This window comes from Phoenix dactylifera, chromosome 18, assembly GCF_051530095.1.
Source record: "Phoenix dactylifera cultivar Ajwa chromosome 18, Ajwa_hap1_PhDact_Kaust_v1.1, whole genome shotgun sequence".
In the NCBI taxonomy this organism is placed as follows: domain Eukaryota; kingdom Viridiplantae; phylum Streptophyta; class Magnoliopsida; order Arecales; family Arecaceae; genus Phoenix; species Phoenix dactylifera.
Window position 1 is genome coordinate 9,951,255 of NC_143207.1, and position 17,088 is coordinate 9,968,342.

Consider the following 17,088-nt stretch of genomic DNA (forward strand, 5'->3'; position numbering starts at 1 on the left):
TTGTATATTATATGCTTGATGCACTAGAGGTGTAGAGGTAATTTACTGGGCAGTTGCTCATTATTTTTCCTCTTGTCTTTTTTTAGATGCTAAGTAATATTGTGAATAGGGTCATGAGTTGTGTGTGGATTTTTATTTGAAATTTTAATTTTAAATACAACAAAAATCTATGTTGGTCCAACGGTGATTTGAAGATAGAATTAATGAAAATTCTTGGACGGCCGATCTAAATAATTTTTGCATTATTAAAATTTTATTATTTAAATTATTATGATAAAATTATAGAGATGCTCTGAATTATGATTGCCTGTTTAATTTTATTTGGAGAATCTATTTTTGCAATTTAGAAATTTTGGCAGGATTTGCATATCTCTTATGAGGCCAAACCCAATGAGATGTGTGGTCATCTATTACGTGCTTAGCCCAAATCGATGGATTGAGGTGTGATAGGTGGCAAGTAGAAGAAAGTTAGCTTGGCTTCAACATGATAGGCACATGTACATTCCTAAGTGGGTTAGGCTTGAGCCTAATGGGAGGATAGTGTGTGGCAATGTAACTTGATAAATACAATCATGAATTCTTGATGTACAACTTCTATATTAATTCATCAAAACTATTTCTGACATGCCCCTTATGCTATATTTTGATACAATGTTTGCTTATATGACCTCGCTGAAGACTTTCGCACATTCTTTTCTTTTGATATGTCAACCTCAATGAGATGCTATGGAAGACCAAATTAGAGTTTCCATTGTGAAGACAAATTACTAACATGATTTTTCTTTTTCCTCCCTTAGGTTGTCGTGATCTTAGGAGTTAGTGCAGATGGCTTTATCTTTTAACTCAATTCTTCAATGGCACATCCTGCAGATCATATGTTGGTCTTCCATAGTCTTGATCTTAGGTGTTAATGGAGGTTAGTTCTTCATTTGTTTCTGCATGGAAGAAGTTTTACTGTTTCATTGGCTTTATATGAAGTTCTCCCACCATTTACCAAATTAAGATGAAGGTTCCATGTGAAGACAAGCATCTGCAGAGCCCAGCAGTCTTAACAGTGCAAGGTATAATGGGCTCAGGGTACTTGTCAGCTCATGCACATTCTCCTTTAAAGCCTCAAAATAGTGTGAAGAAGCCCGAAATGATGAAGCTACCATCAGAAACAGTTCTAGCCAGAGTCCAGCAAACAAACATATCTACTCAACTTCATGGTCCAATCAGAGGGAAAAAAAATTTCCTCAATTTATCCATCTCGAAAATAGAATAATTGTGAAAGTAAAGCTTAAGACTCACTTGCTCTCATTTATTGATTTAAAATTGAAGTGCATAGTCTTTATTTATAATGGTAAGGTCCACCTTTACATAATTTGGATTAGATTTTTTTTTTTCTTCTAGTTCTAATAGAATTCCTTTTTACAAAATAGGCATGATTAATAGAAATAAACTTAAAAAAGCTAAAATTCTTTAGAAAGTAGATTTCGACTTCTATATTAACTCTACCTTTTGTCGTTTTACCTGATTCTTCTCGAATTGAAAAATACATCCAATCAAAGTCTTACTTAAAAAAAAAAACATTCGGTTTGACTAGCCGTTTCAGGCCCCAATGCTTGAGTCAGATCATTAAAGGTGCCACTCATAAAGGGAGGGACGTCATATCAGTAGATCTCGAAATGTTATCCGATTTTAAAAAAAAAGAAAATCTCGATCGGACGTTGTATAACCAAGTTATGATACCTAAAAGTTTGATTAACAATTAGGCTTTCAGATATGATGGATGTTGCTCTTGGACTATGTTCGTCCATACTTGTAGTGGCCAAAATTGTCAAATCAAGTCTGGAGATTCTTCTATATCACATGATATATTATTTTTCTTTGTTAAGAATGAAATCATTCACATGAACACCGGCCAACTGCATCAGCGTGGGCCTCTAAAACAAATAGCATCTGGGTTTCACATGGTTGGGTTTATGTGCACCATATGGCATGTGTCGATAAAATTCTCGATCATTTTCAGATGCCTTATATTATTTGAATTCTTGCATAAATGATTGAAACTGGAAAAATTACTCAAGATGCTTTCCCTTGGGAACTTTAAGCAAGCAACCAAAAACTTCGAATTGAAATGAAACAAAAAAAACATTTATCCCTTGTACGCTTATCTAGTTCGAATGTGCAGCGTATAGCCTAAGATAGGCAACATGAATAACCTATTTGCTGCAATATTTTACCAGTCCTTAAAATCATGATACAGTAACAATATGCTGATGACAATATTACTATATTCTATTTGATATATTTTCCATATAGTATTTCCATACACTAATTTGTGCAATACTTTTTCCAGAAATTATGTCTCAACATGACACAAGAAAGGCTTAAGTATGCCAAGACGGCCCAGCTACAAGATTTCTTAATATATTCTCAACAAAAAAAAGAAAGAAAAGGAAAAGGGTGTTACGAAAAGTCTATGCAAGTCTATACACAGTTTCCATCTTTCTCTGTATATACACACACACATAGAGAGAGAGAGAGAGGTAGATTTGGCTATACTTGAGTATATCTCCACTCATATCCGATCAGCACTAGATAGGACGACAAGGATCTCATATTAATGATCCGAGCTGTTAGATATAATCTACTACATTTAAACTATTTAGATACCAAAAATTATATGATTTGCATACCCCTAGCCTATGCATCAAATTGTCAAAATATTGGATAGTTCAAATAACCTGAAACAATACATGTTTCTTTGACCACTTCATGCCCCGATCAATATTTCTATATATATTAGGAGGGGTGGGGAGGGACATTAATTTCGTTAATGTTCATTCTTAGAAGCTATAACTTGCAAACAAGCCCAACCATAGTTGTATATCTTTAGACGAATATTCCTTGGGTCTTTCCTATAGCACGGTACATTACTCGATGTACATCAAACACACCAGCCCAAGATCCAAAGAAAACACCAACTAAATCAAGCAAATGTAGTGGAAGAAAATATTTGGGAGGGAAAATAAATTTATTTCAAAAAAATAAAGCCCAAAGCAATGAATTCCACTCCCTCTCACAAAGATGTCTCGCAAAATCTCCCTACTAAAGCGTCAAATGGGCCAGGTTGACCCATGACTTGACCCAGCCCGACTTGCTCAGACCTGATCCGACCCGATTTAAAAGACCCATGGGGCCGGGTCGGGTCCTAAAATTAGACTTGTTCTATTTTTTGGGTTGGGTCTGGGTTTACTAAATTCTAACCTGACCTGATCTGTTTAATTTTTGGATCAATTTTGGATTTCTTACTCTATGACCTGACCCTTTTGATTTTTCTTACAATTTTGGACAATTTTCTTATTACTTTTATAAAATGGAGGCTACTAAGGACTAAGCATGCTCAGAGTTCTATGGCCTCTGGTATGTTCTCTCTCTCCCGCCATGTGTGCACACTTCATTTTCATAGATATTGTGGAAGATGTTGACTCTTTTTCTTCTGATTCTTCTGCAACTATGTAGATATTGGTGTCATGTTTGGAGAAGAGAATAAGTTCAACAACAACGATCAAGAGCTCACTTTCTATAGATCAATTGGGAGAATCCATTCTAGGAATAGCCAGTATGGAATGGCATTTCAAATAGTGTGGGCAAGTTCCAAAACATCATTAACATTCGTACGTGGTATTTCAAACAGTGTGGGCAAGTTCCACAACATTATTAACATTCGCACCCCGAGCGTTGGCATCCTTCAGGCCTTTGTCTCTTAAAATCCCTATAAATGATGGATATTATGAATCGTTGTATTTGAATTACTGTCATTTATAACACACCCAAAACTTCATTTCCAGGAGCCAGAAAGGAACATTTGGTTGGGACACAAGGGATTTGTGCAAATATTGAAAATTATTTTAATAGTGAAGTTAAGCAGTGCTTGAACTTGGTGTTAGAAAATAGTTTGTTGAGTCAAAGATGTATCTCAGCACTGCAATATAAAATAATTTTGCAACCAATTTGAAAGTTCCTTCTAGGCTTACCATACAAGCACCACAAGATAGAGTATCTCATAATTGACTCTAATTCACCGGCTTGTTCGTTTAGGTTTCGGTGGGGTTCGGATTTGTTAATTATACATAAATTTTTATAACACATTGTGCATGAATACTGAATCTATTTCATATTTATTTTTAAAGTTAAATGGGGTCCGAAACTGATCCGAAACGGACTCAATTTTTTTTGGGTTGGGACCAAGTGGATCCGACCCGACCCAATCCGAATGACCCGCTGGGTCAAAAATTGTAGCTGTGGACCCGACCCGATCTTCTATTGGGTTAGGTCTGCATCCAAAATTAGGATTCGAATAAGGAACTCGGTTTGATCGGTGACATTTATGATCCGGTCCGGCCTAACCCATTTGCACCTCTACTCCCTATCAAAAAAAAAAAATCTCCAACTCTTCATGTTACTTTCTCTTTCTCTTTATAGAATTATACATTCTCTCCCACTACAAAATAAACACATCACCATCTCTCACTCAAAGACGAAAACATCACTATCCTCCACTGAAAAATAAACTCTTATATGTTGAACATAATGCACAACTAACTTAGCATGGACCTGAGTCCGTAAGTTATTAGAACTAACAAGAAACTAAATAAATTCTAATTAGATTAGAGCTTGGCAATAAATCTCAACGTTTCCGAGCATTCTCTTTTATTGATTGGTTATAATTGAAAGATGCCAGCATATCCAAATGCAACATGGTTGAGAAAGAAAGCATGAATCTAATGACAAAGAACAACTAAACTGCATCATCCCATAAGATTTCAGTTCATACAAGATATGTGTTCGATAAAGCCTCTTTTGAGAGAATAATATAGCATCTTATGCCTCACTCAACATAGATATAGAACACATTCTATTCTTGGTCCAACTATCTCTTCATTTCCCTTGTGTGGCTTCTTTCTGTTGGAGTTTTAATTAAAAAAAGATTTAATTTTTTTCTTATCCCCTAACCTTTATTTGTTTTAAATATTTTAAAATACCCTTTTATGAGATGCCTCTTTAAGAAGAGTTGTGATTCTTCGGAAGAGAACGTTGGCTTTCGAAAAGATACAGTATTTTTGAAATATTATGTACCTTCGAAACCATTACATCTCATGGTATTCGGATAGACGCTATAAAAAGACTCTTTTCGAGATTAATCCTAATTTAATCCAATCTCTCTCTCTTTCTCACTAGTACTCTGTCTCCTGAGAGTTTTTTCCACAGGCAGAGTTCTTCTACTCGTCAACTTTTTATTTTTTATCTTTTTCTTTTTTTTTGGGCAACTGAAGGAGTCGATCAGATTAAGCCTCCCAGCGATCGTGCTTGTTAGAGGAGGATCGAGATGAGTCGGATTGTTGTACTTCGGGGACGAGATCGTAGCATACCGGCACGTGGGGGCGAATCACATTCTTAGGGCAGTGTATATCACACGCCTCGATCCAGGCTAGCTCTTTTCAATTTTCTATTTTTATTATAATAGATTGTTCCTTTATAATACTTCTATAAAATAATAATATAGCAGTTTCTAGTCAAATATAGCAGTTTTGATATAGCAGATTTTTTGCAACTTTAAAAATCATACAGAAATTTTCTGCATATTTAAAATATGTGCAGAATTTTTTTGCAACTTTAAAGTCTATGCAAAATTTTTTTTGTAGATTAAAAATTCGTGTAGAAAATTACCGCAGCTTCAAAATCCATGCAGATTTTCTATAGCATTAAACTTTGCACAATCTAGTTTCTGCAATCTTTAATTTTTGTGCAGAACTTTCTGCATCTTTAAAATATGTGCAGAAACTTCTACATTTTTAAAAGTTGTATAGAAATCATGTGCATATTATTAGCTGTTCTCAAAATATAAATTGCTACTTTGAAAAAAGTGCAAAAATTATAAAGTTACATTACTTGTTATATTTCTTAATATGGTTATTTAATTTATTGATATTATTGCTCTTTATTGCATTTATTTCAAAATCTAGAATCTAACTCAAAACCTTACGAATCAAAAGAGTACTGACAAAAAGACGAACTGGCATATCCGAATTCATCATAAATTTATAGACAACTCAAAAAGAGTAATGTCATTTTTCTAGAATTTGTCAAGTCTAAGAAAAACTTGGCATATCATTTAAGCAAGGGTTTATCTAGGAGTGAAGTCCTAGATTCATTGAGGGGGATGGGGCTTAAGCCCACTATTTAGTCACCGACAGTAGATACCCAATCTCTGTGATTGGAGATCCAATGAATGAGGTTCAATGTGGTAGAAATGAAGCTGATTCAGTGATCATGTTAGAGCACATTTTTCAAAGTATATGTCCTCTCATCCCTACGATGAGTGCTCTTATCAATGACAAAAATATGTATTGGAAAGATTGAGTTATACTCTTAATAAGTCCAAGATAGAAAATTTGTAGAGTATTAGGTCACAAATATCCTTAGAGGACTTACATATGTGAGAAGTGTCATATAGGCCATGACTAGGAGTTTGGGCTAACCCTAATAAACGTCTCATAAAAAATCAAGGTACTAAGCACAAGGTCTTTAAATGGCGCTAACCGTATAAAGATCCAATTGATCCGTATTGTGTATGTGATAAGTAGAAGTCTGAGTCAAACAACCTAATTCTAGGTCTAATCCACTATGGTTTCTTTAGATAGATACTTTCAACACTAAATGAGGTTCAAGTCCATGGAACACCTCACCCATTGCACAAGACAAGTTGTCCAAATATTCTAATATATTATTTTTAAAAAATTTAAATCTTTTGTGGTGGACGGTTGGAGTATTAATTTAAAAAAAGATTTAAATTTTTTCTTATCTCCTAACCTTTAGTTGTTTTAAATATTTTAAAATACCCTTTTATGAGACGCCTTTTTTAGAAGAGTCGTGACTCTTTGGAAGATAATATTGGCTTTCGAAAAGATAGGTATTTCCGAAACATTACGTATCTTTGAAACCATCACATCTGTTTGGTCTTCGAATAGTCTATAAATAGACTTCTCTAGGATTAATCCTAATCCAATCCAATCTCTCTCTATTTCTCAATGGTACTCTATCTCCTAAGAGTTTTTTCTACAAACAAAGTTCTTCCACTAATCTATCTTCTACTAATCCAACAAACACTAATCAAAGAAAAAGCTCTCCATTGTTATCATATTTATGAAAAAGTGCATGGGATTTTGATATCTTATACAACAGAGATAAAAAAAAAAAGGACTAGTCTACAACAACAAGAAGCATATATGCATGAATTCCACAACTATAACATCTATAAGACAATTTGAATTCTCCTAGCAAGCATAAAATGTACACTCGAGGCCATTTTTGAACCACAAGATCAAAACAAATACAATTTCGCCTTCCCCATAGTGCACTACTTTTAAAATAAGAGTAACGTTCGTTACCTCCAAGGCCACCAAGCAAAACCGTGGGCCACCAACAACTCACGTGAGAGCCCACCTGACGGCACGTGATAGCCGCCCCCTGGCGACTCGCGCCGTCCCTGAAGCGCGTCACGAGAACGCTTCCAATGGTCACTCGGAGCGCGAGGGAAGAGACCCAGTAATAAACAGCCACGTGGCAAACATTTGTGGCGTGCATATTCCTCCGGTACAGTGAACCCAAAACCGCTTAAATTAGAAACCAGGCGGTTTCCTAAAAAGAGAGATACCACGAATATATATACCACCCTAAACCCCGACCATTTCTCGCACATTATTTCTCTCTCTCTCGCTCTCTTCTCTCTCGGCTCCATCTCACTCGTTTCGTCTCCGAGATCACCATGGGTAAATAAAACTTTCTCTCTCTCTCTCTCTCTCTCTCGATCTATCTATGTCTCTCTTTCTGTTTTCTTCTCTTATCGCATTCTGATCTCATTCTTTCTTGTTTTTGGATTTTTTTTTTCCCGCGAAGATCAAGATCGGAATCAATGGTGAGCATTCTTGTTGCTCTTTTTGGTTGTTTTAGAGTATCATATGATCTTAAGCGATTTTTATCACAAGTTTGGGTCTGGATAGATCCTGATGCATATATGTCTTGTGACGTTTGATTTGGTTTTGATGTTGATAGGATTTGGAAGGATCGGGCGATTGGTGGCCAAAGTGGCTCTCCAGAGCAACGACGTCGAGCTCGTCGCCGTCAACGATCCCTTCATCACCACCGACTACATGGTATACATGGAAACCTATGATTCTATATATGATGATGATGTTGTTTGATCTCTGTCTGCGTCCATTTGATCAACGGATCTGATGTTCCAGATCCTTTAAAAATGATTTTTGTTTTGCTTCTGAAAAATCTGGACCCTCTGATCGGTTTCGTGCTCACGCCCAGAAGATGAAGGATGAGTGAGATATGATATCCTTAGATCTGGGTGATGGTTCATTGATCAGCTATTTTTAATCCGTGATCCGATCGGAATTACGCTAAAATTTTATTTTTATAATCTAACTTTCAAAAGATGTTTCATTGCTGTGATCTGGCAAACATTCACTTTTTTATTCTTCTTCATAAATTATTATGGTGGTACTGGTTCTTGTGCGATTGCTACCATTTATTATTAGAATCGATATTTTTTTTTGTACTTTTTATTTTAATTAGAGTAAAAAGCAGATTTACACCATACCTTATCAACATGAGAAGGTGTCAGAAAACTTCATAAGTGAGCAGGATAAATGATATAGTTAAACAAGAGATTACCAATCATCTCACAGTGATTTCTCGACGCGGAAAAAAACACACACATTATCTACTTTTGCCCACATTGGTTTGATTATGTAATGCTTCACAACATATATATACAGCCAGGTGCCTGCCCGTTCTTTGGACTGCAAGATTTTACTTTTAGTGAGCCCACATTTACAGATGATTCCTATATGCAGATTCTCAGTAAGAATTATTCGATCCCATTGGATAAGCTCCTGTCAACAGTGCAATAAGATACTGGTGCTACACCCCTCTCTTTTATGATGAACAATCGAAGGCGATACGGAAAGTGCCGGTGGGCAGAGGTAGCTGGAATCTGCGCGTGACAAAGACCATGGGCAGCGGGGGTGGAGAAAAGTGATGCAAGCGAAATTTGAGGTATGACAAGAATAAAGTTGGCACGCTCAAGTTCAAGATGACACAATATTCGCTTGGAGGAGAATATGATCAGGTGAGAACTAAGAAAAGCTCAGAAGATAGTTTAGCTCTCGATCCTTTTTCGCTTTTTTTCTGGTAGAGATCTTCTTTTGAGTTTTGCTTGAAAGTAAATGCCAGCTTGCCCAGACTCTCATTGACCCCGAGCGACGCATCTAATAAGATTGATGGTTTTTTTTGCCATCATTATTGCGGTCCAAGTACGCTATATGTTAGATTTTTCAGATCGCTCACACGGTGGCTAGATTTCAGGGCGCTGCAACGGACTCTCGTCCTCTAAGCACAGGTCAGAGGGATCTCCCCCAAAACGATGTTGTACCATCAGGTATTGGAAGGAAAAAATATAGACTGGTTAAGATTTTTAATTTGATAAGTAAAATACAACATTCATACGCGCACGATATGTTCGACTCGAGAATAAATCAAAATGCATTTTTGTTGCATACATGCATTTTTGTTGAAATAATGTACTTGATGGCTATCTATTTTCAATTTTTTTTCTAAGTATTTTATACTTATTAAAAAAAATTATTATTAAAAAAAGGCCTCATTCACTGAATCCGCCTTAGGCCTCCAAATATATTAGGCCGCCCCTGAGTTTAATATAATTTTTGAGTGAAAGCATGGAAAAGTAATTATGCTTAAGGAAAGGCCCATAAAACTGATTAAATAACTGAGATAATGCTCAAGTGATTATTATTTCTAGATAATGTTAAATTTTCTCTCGTGCGCGCATGCATGTCGTATTTTACTTATCAAATTAAAAATCTTGACCTGTCTATATTTTTTTCTCCCAATACCTGGTGGTACAACGTCGTTTTGGGGAAGATCCCGCTGATCTGTGCCTGGAGAACGAGAGTCCGTTGCAGTGCTTTGAAATCTAGCCGCCACGTGAGCGATCTGAAAAATCTGACAGATAGCGTACTTGGGCTGCAATAACGATGGCAAGAGAAACCATCAATCTTATTAGATGCGTCACTCGGGGTCAATGAGAGTCTGGGCAAGCTGGCATTTACTTTCAAGCCAAACTCAAAAGAAGATCTCAACCAGAAAAAAAACGAAAAAGGGTCAAGAGCTAAACTATTTTCTAAGCTTTTCTTAGTTCTCACCTATTCATCTTCTCCTCCAAGCGAATATTGTGTCATCTTGAACTTGAGTGTGCCAACTTTATTCTAGTCATACATCAAATTTCGCTTACACCTCTGCCCTCTGGCACTTTCCGTATCACCTTTGATTGTTTATCATAAAAGAGAGGGGTGTAGCCCTCTGCCTATAACGAGAACACAAAATCGGTCTCCATCATCGGGTGTTTTAACAGGGGTCAAGAGGGAGAAAATGAAGCTTTGATCGTTCAGTCATCCATGGATCCAGGTACGCTACCCTACCATGGTTATGTTTATGATCCTATTTACAAATGTTTACATAGCAGACTGCTCAACTAATGAACAGGTAATGTTAAAAGGAACTTTAGCAAATGCTCAAACTATATAACCAAGTTTAGACAAGAAGAGAAAATCTAAAATCCTAGGCTTTTAGCCTATACATTATACAAGTAGCGTTTATATTTACCATGCTTATGAGACATGCTTCATACATGTAGGAGATGGATAGAGGTGCAGATGAGAACTTTAAAATTGTGGAAATGGATCTATTTGTAGGGATTGTTTTATTTGTAGGGATCTATTTGTTATTTTGTGATCTTATTTATATGGGTTCACCCTCATGTTTAGGTTTTTTTGATGAATGATGAATAAAAATTAGCCTCCTTGTCTTCTTCTCCCTCCTCCTCTTCTCCCCCTTTTCTTCTCCTCCCTCCTCTTCTCCTCTCTTTCCTCTCCTTTCTGCAGTTGTCCTGCATCAGCTTTGGTATCAGAGCACCCGGTTTTGCCTCTGTTGCCAAAACCCTTTTCTTTTCTGGGTTGCCGTGGGTCAGGCTACGGACGAGAGGGAAAAAAAAAAAAGAATCCCTGTTCCCGTGGCCATCATTCTCCCAAGGGAAAAGCCCCTAAGACGATTCCCCCACCCCACCCCGCGCACGTCCGACACCTCCAACGTCGTCGCGACCGCTGCCGAGAGCACCAACCGCGTGCCCTGCGACCCGACGAAGAGGATCTCCCTGAGCCACTGGCCAACCGTGGTCGTACCCAGGCACGGAAGAGAGGAGGACGCGCTAGGCTCCGCCCGTGTCCCCGTCGCCAGCCGCCACGCTCCATTGCGTCTCAGTGTCGCCGTCCGTGGCCAGATCACTCATCGACGCTCCGTCGTATCCCGCTTCCACACGCTCCCGTGCGTCCCCGGTCGCCGATCTCATCCGGATCCGAGGAAAGGGGCACTGCCACTTCCGAGCGCCCATCGTCCCGATCGTCGCCGCTGCTTTCCCCTCTTTGCGATTCTCGACTCCTCGCAGCGATCGCCCGCCTGTGCCCCCCATCTCCTTCAACCGCCACCGCACCCCATGCACCGGTCGCCGCGGAGGCAGGTAACCACCTGCAACCTCCTCCCCTCAAAGCCCCACGATGGAGCCGAACCCATAGTGGGTTCCCGGAGCGGGTGCGCCCGCTAACCCGAACCCAATCGGGTTAAAAAAAAAGAAAAAAAAAAGAAAAAAAAGAAAGAAAAAGAAAAAAAAAGAAAAAAAAGAGAAGAGTACCTTTCATCTTCCTCCTCTGATCGTCCGTAACTCCACCGCCGCCTCCGCCTCTCCTCCCCCGTTCGCACGCCGCTTCCGCCTCCACCGCAGCGCCGCCTCCGACGTCGCCGCTTCCCCTCCGCCCGCACACAGCGCCGCCCTCTTCCTCTGCCGCCCGCACGCAGCGCCGCCCCCGTGTTGCGACCGCCTCCGCCTCCATCGCAGCGCCGCCCCCTTCCTCCGCCGCCCCCGTGCCACGATTCCCTTAACCCTTCCCTCCTCTTTCCTCCACTGACCGCACCCCCCCTTCCCCTCTGTGGGATCAAGGGTAACCCCATCTCTCCTCCCCTTTCTTCTTCCTTCACGGCCGAACCCACCTCACCTCCCACCCCACCTTCATTTTCTCTCTCGAGCCGATTCTCTCATTGGGCCCACGCCCGCACCCCCAAAGAACCCACCAGGCCCGACTCTCAGGCCCTAAACACCGGGCCCAATCCGATTTCCTCCTCATAGGCCCAAGCCCGTCGGCCTGCAACGCCACTGCAGAGCCCATTTCGACCTGCCGTGTTGCTGAGATCAACCCCAATTGGAGCCGTTTGACGAGCCTACTTGCTGTGCAGCGTTTCTGGTCGTCACCCTAACCTAGGTCAGGTTTCTTCCCTTACTACAAATTTTATTTGTTTGTCTAGATTTAGAATTAATTAACTCTTATGTGCTCTATTGATATTGCTTCCTAAAAATTCAACACATCCACTCCAAACAACACCAAAACCCTAGTAGTGGCCTATCTTTGTTATTAATTGTAGGGCTACCAAATCTTTGGAAGTTCTTTGAGGCTCTGTGCAACCCTGCAACACACTGAAAACTAGTACTATTTGACTGCAACTACTTATCTGAATTTGTTACGTAATTCAAAGCCAATTTCAATTGCTTGAGTTAGCTTCCGATTATATTGAGTATCTACTTTGCAATTTTGAATTCATTTCATGCATTAGGTCTACTTAGGAACCTTTATAGTTGGTCGGATCATATATTTTGTCATTCATTTTATGCATCTACATAGTGGTCGTGATGCATCTCATCCTGAGTCCCAATTAGGCATGGATTCCAAAATCGAAGCCCTATTAAAAGCTATCCAAGACACTAATGCTCATGTCCAAAACACTAATGCCCAAGTCCAAAAAACTAATGCTCAAGTCCAAAATACCAATGCCCAAGTCCAAGCAAACAATGTCCAAATTCATGACTTAACCACAATGTCCACCCAGGTTAATGCCCAACTCGATTCAATTGAGGCTTCACTTCAGAGGGTTATTGGATCCCAAAGAGCTAGTACTCCCCATTTACCGGGACTTGAAGAGGACGACACCCTAGAACAAATCCTAGAACAACAAGGCTCGGTTTGGCAGGACAACTTTGTTAATAGGTCTGTTCCAAGTCACCATTATGCCTACCCTCGCCCTAGAGGACCTGGTCCCATTCCTCATATTGATAGAGGTCACCGACATACCGTAGAACCTAGAGAACCTCGTGACCCTGAAGAAGATGTAATGCGAGGCATTAGGGTTGAAGCCCCCACTTTTGACGGTCGTCTTGAGGACAAAAAAGTTCGATTCGCTATAATGAAACTTCTTGGTCGAGCTAAGCTGTTTTGGCAAAACACTGAACAACTGTTAGCTAGGAGACAACAACATGAAATAACTGATTGGGTAGAGATGAAAGAGAGACTTAAAGAAAAATATCTGCCTCTTAACTACCAAGACGATCTCCTTAACCGATGGAACACTAAGTCCACATTTGTAAGGCGCCCTGACACATGGAGCACTCCCACGAGCCTTAATTCCTTAGGGTCCAAACTTCCTGTAGGGTCCACTACTCATAGGCCCCCTCCTCCTGCCCATGTCCCAGGCCGAGACACTAATAGCACGGGAATCCTTGGTGAGCCTCCCAAAACACATTCCAAAATTCGGTGTCACAAATGCTAAGGTTTTGGACACGTTATCTCCCAATATGCTAACAAAATTTTCGTTATTGCTCAGCAAGATTAGGGAGGTGACATAGATGACTTAGAGGAGCAAATCTATGAACCAAACCTCGATGACATTCAGGACATTGAGGAAGAGTGTGATGACGAACCTGAAACCCTAGGATGCACCCACACTACACCTAGCTCGCTTGCACAGTCAGGTAGCGAGTCTGACCAGTCTACCATGAGTATAGTTGGATATGCCCTCGCACAACCCATCAAAACTGATGTTAGGATTTCTGAGCTTGCATATGCATTTACACAACACATTCATAAGTTGTATCAGGAAATCTATAAGGGCATTCATGCATGTCCTGCTCAATATAAGATGCAAGCTGATTTCCATGCTAAAGAATTTCAAACTTGGGGTTACGTAATGATCTGTCTTAAGGAATTGCAGTCTCTTAGTATTGGACCATTCAGGATGTTGCACAAGGATGGCACTGACGCCTATGCCATTGACTTTTCATTTGATTTTGGTCATAGCCTTACTCTTAATATTATAGATTTGGTTGCAATCCCTGAAGACTCTTTTGCTGCACACTCTCCTGCTCCCGATGTTTACCCTATTATTGATTCCATGCCATCTTCGTTTCCTTTTATCCTCCATCGAGCACAAAAAGAGTATATTGATTCTATTTTAGCCGAGCAAATAGTTTTTGACAGTGATGGAGGCATCCAACATTTTCTGGTTCGTTGGCGTGGACGACCAAAGTCCGGTTATACTTGGATCCAGCATGAGGAGAGACCGTCGATTGACCCCGACTTGTTGGAGTACTACCGAGGCTTTACCGAGCCACTTTCGTCGAGGTCGACTTCTTTCCACCCGAGGAGAGTTGGTGCGGACACCAGTGCCAGGTCAGCCGGTCGCCACAGGATCACCCCAGCTCAGTGGATCCCAGCGATTCAGCCAGCCTGATTTTATTTTAGATTGATTTATTTTAGTTAGATTTATTTTATGTTGATTGGATTTATTTGCATATTATCATTTGGATTTATTTGCAAATTGTCATTTTAGGACCTTTTCGGAATTGTTTTATTTGTAGGAATCTATTTGTTATTTTTTGACCCTATTTATATGGGTTCACCCTCATGTTTAGGTTTTTTTGATGAATGATGAATAAAAATTAGCCTCCTCCTTTTCTCCCCCTTCTCTTCTTCCCCCTCCTCTTCTTCTCTCTTTCCTCTCCTTTCTGCAGTTGTCCTGCATCAAATATGTAACACTGGTGAAGGTAGAAGGTAAACAAAATGTTGATGTCCAGCTTCTGAAGAAGGAAATGTGCAGACATGTAGTGATGCAGAAATTGCTGAATCCCAGGAATGCTTTTTCCCTCTCTGCATGTTAGCCATGATTTTAAGTATTCTAATACCTTGTTTTAGCTTGGGCTATTTCCGCTTTCTTTTTATATTTGATTCCCACTGAACAACTGCAGATTGTTTACAAACATAGCTTTGCATACTTTGTAACCTCAGAGAATCATAACTCCTCTCCGATGTTTGAATTAAATAATAAACTTGTAATTTACTAGATGTTGACAACCTACAGAAATACCCATTTTTGCAAATTAGCTAACAGACTGTGGTCCGCTGTCACTATAGTACTGCCTGGTGGTTTCACGTGAGAATTCTGCAAGTGTCATCCCATCTCTCAATCGAGAGGATAGTGGAATTTTTTGAAGATTTCTTGCATTAGCTCAAGAAGTTCCTGAGTTTCAGTGATGAAGGAGCTCAGTGAAGCACTTGTTTTTTTGGTCACAAGACCCAGATGTCTCGAAGCTTGACAACAACTTCCTACTTGTTTCAGAATCTAAAAGGTATGCAGGATAAGAGAGAGTTTTGTTCCAAGCTGGCTGCAAGAAGATGGCGAATATCTATCAGCTTAATTCCTCTATTTCAACGGGTCAGCCAACAGAATAAGTGTAATGCAAAGCTTACCACATGACAAGATATCAGCTGCTTCCCCTACCTGAATGAAGAAGCTTTCAGGTGCGGATTTCACCACAAAGAGATTATTCTTTTTAGTGTCAAACAGTTGCAGATATGTATGCCCATCTGGAGAAGAGCACTCTGGACTGTTAGAGAAGAACAAACATCTGTTTGGCAAGGAATGTAAATAATGGTGTTGTTAGAATAGTGAAGATTCCATAGTCATAATGCCATTGCTTCCATAAACAGGATAAAAAATTTCTGCAGAACCTATCTTCAATCAAGCTGTTCTCTATAAACAACTCATCCAAGGGCTCCTTTTCTGACATAGGAAAAATGCTTCCTGACATAGTAGATTCATGAAAATTTGAAGGATAAATTTTAATTGAATGCACTTTCTTTATAGATCCTTTCATTCTATAGTTCTTTTTGAGAATAAGGTTATCCAACATCGAATTATAGTGAACAAGGCATCTCTTTGCAGTTTCCATATTTATAATGCTCTGTTCCAGTTCTCTGCTACCAATGGCCTTATCACAGATTTGTGCTCCACAAAGTCCAAGTCCATCATGTGAAGACAAGCTACTTAAAAGTTTTGCTGAGATGCTCGAACTCGCGATGATTGAATTCCTGGAACCCATTGACAGATGGATTATCTTCTTCACTGTAGCTGCCTTTTTCTCTTATGCTAAGATCACTCGAAGACAACTCCAAACTTGAATCTTATCCATATTTTAACTGAAGGAAAATGAGGAGAGATTCCTATCTAGATTCTTCAAAGGAACATCACTGCCTAAGCTATGCTCCTGAAATAAACATCACCCATATTTTTTTTTAATGGTTACATATATATTCAAGATGATAATATTGGTGAGAGAATATCTGTATATCATTGTGCATTTATTCTTCAAAATTTAACAAATAAAAGTTAAAGCAAGTGTCTGAAGTAATTTTTTTTTAGAGCAACTGCATTTAATCCAAAATAACTTATGATTATAAGACAAGAAAATGTTAACTGTGTAAAATAAACGACAAAACTAATATACCACATATAGCATTGCTCTGTTGGATATACCCAATCCTTTATGCCAAAATAGCTCTCCAAGAAGCTAGTTGATTTTAGTGCTCAGTCATTACAAATAGTAATGCTTCAACAAGTTTGAGTCCATGATGTTCATACATCAGGTTGGCACCAAATAATTTTAGTAAAAATTATGTTACAAAGTTACATATGAAATGTCGTTTTTTCATCATGAAGACACAGATAGTTTTGGATTATATGCTTATGGTCATTTAAATGTATCTGTCCAATGGAACATGATTTCAAGCTCTAAGC

The 17,088-nt window shown here is 39.2% G+C and overlaps 1 protein-coding gene and 1 long non-coding RNA gene across 2 annotated transcripts; both read left to right on the forward strand.

Annotated features, from left to right (window-relative positions):
- Positions 1–3,398: 3,398 nt before the first annotated feature.
- Positions 3,399–9,244, forward strand: LOC120109821 (uncharacterized). The gene is made up of 6 exons (XM_089928548.1): positions 3,399–3,408; positions 3,508–3,635; positions 7,695–7,817; positions 7,945–7,963; positions 8,101–8,201; positions 8,913–9,244. Exons 1-6 carry the CDS (start codon positions 3,399–3,401, stop codon positions 8,967–8,969), a joined length of 438 nt encoding a protein of 145 aa, XP_089784674.1. The 3' UTR covers positions 8,970–9,244.
- A 4,014-nt stretch (positions 9,245–13,258) lies between these two features.
- Positions 13,259–15,352, forward strand: LOC149750906 (uncharacterized). Its single transcript, XR_016398990.1, has 2 exons — positions 13,259–14,684; positions 15,026–15,352. It is a non-coding gene; the product is annotated as an uncharacterized LOC149750906 (long non-coding RNA).
- Positions 15,353–17,088: the final 1,736 nt, after the last annotated feature.

What these genes read in the sequence shown, in the direction of transcription:
- LOC120109821 (XM_089928548.1), top strand. An exon ending in TGGCATTTCAAATAGTGTGG is followed by an intron (nt 3,636 to 7,694) that starts GCAAGTTCCAAA and finishes TTTCCTAAAAAG; the next exon opens with AGAGATACCACGAATATATA. An exon ending in TCATCACCACCGACTACATG is followed by an intron (nt 8,202 to 8,912) that starts GTATACATGGAA and finishes TCCTATATGCAG; the next exon opens with ATTCTCAGTAAGAATTATTC.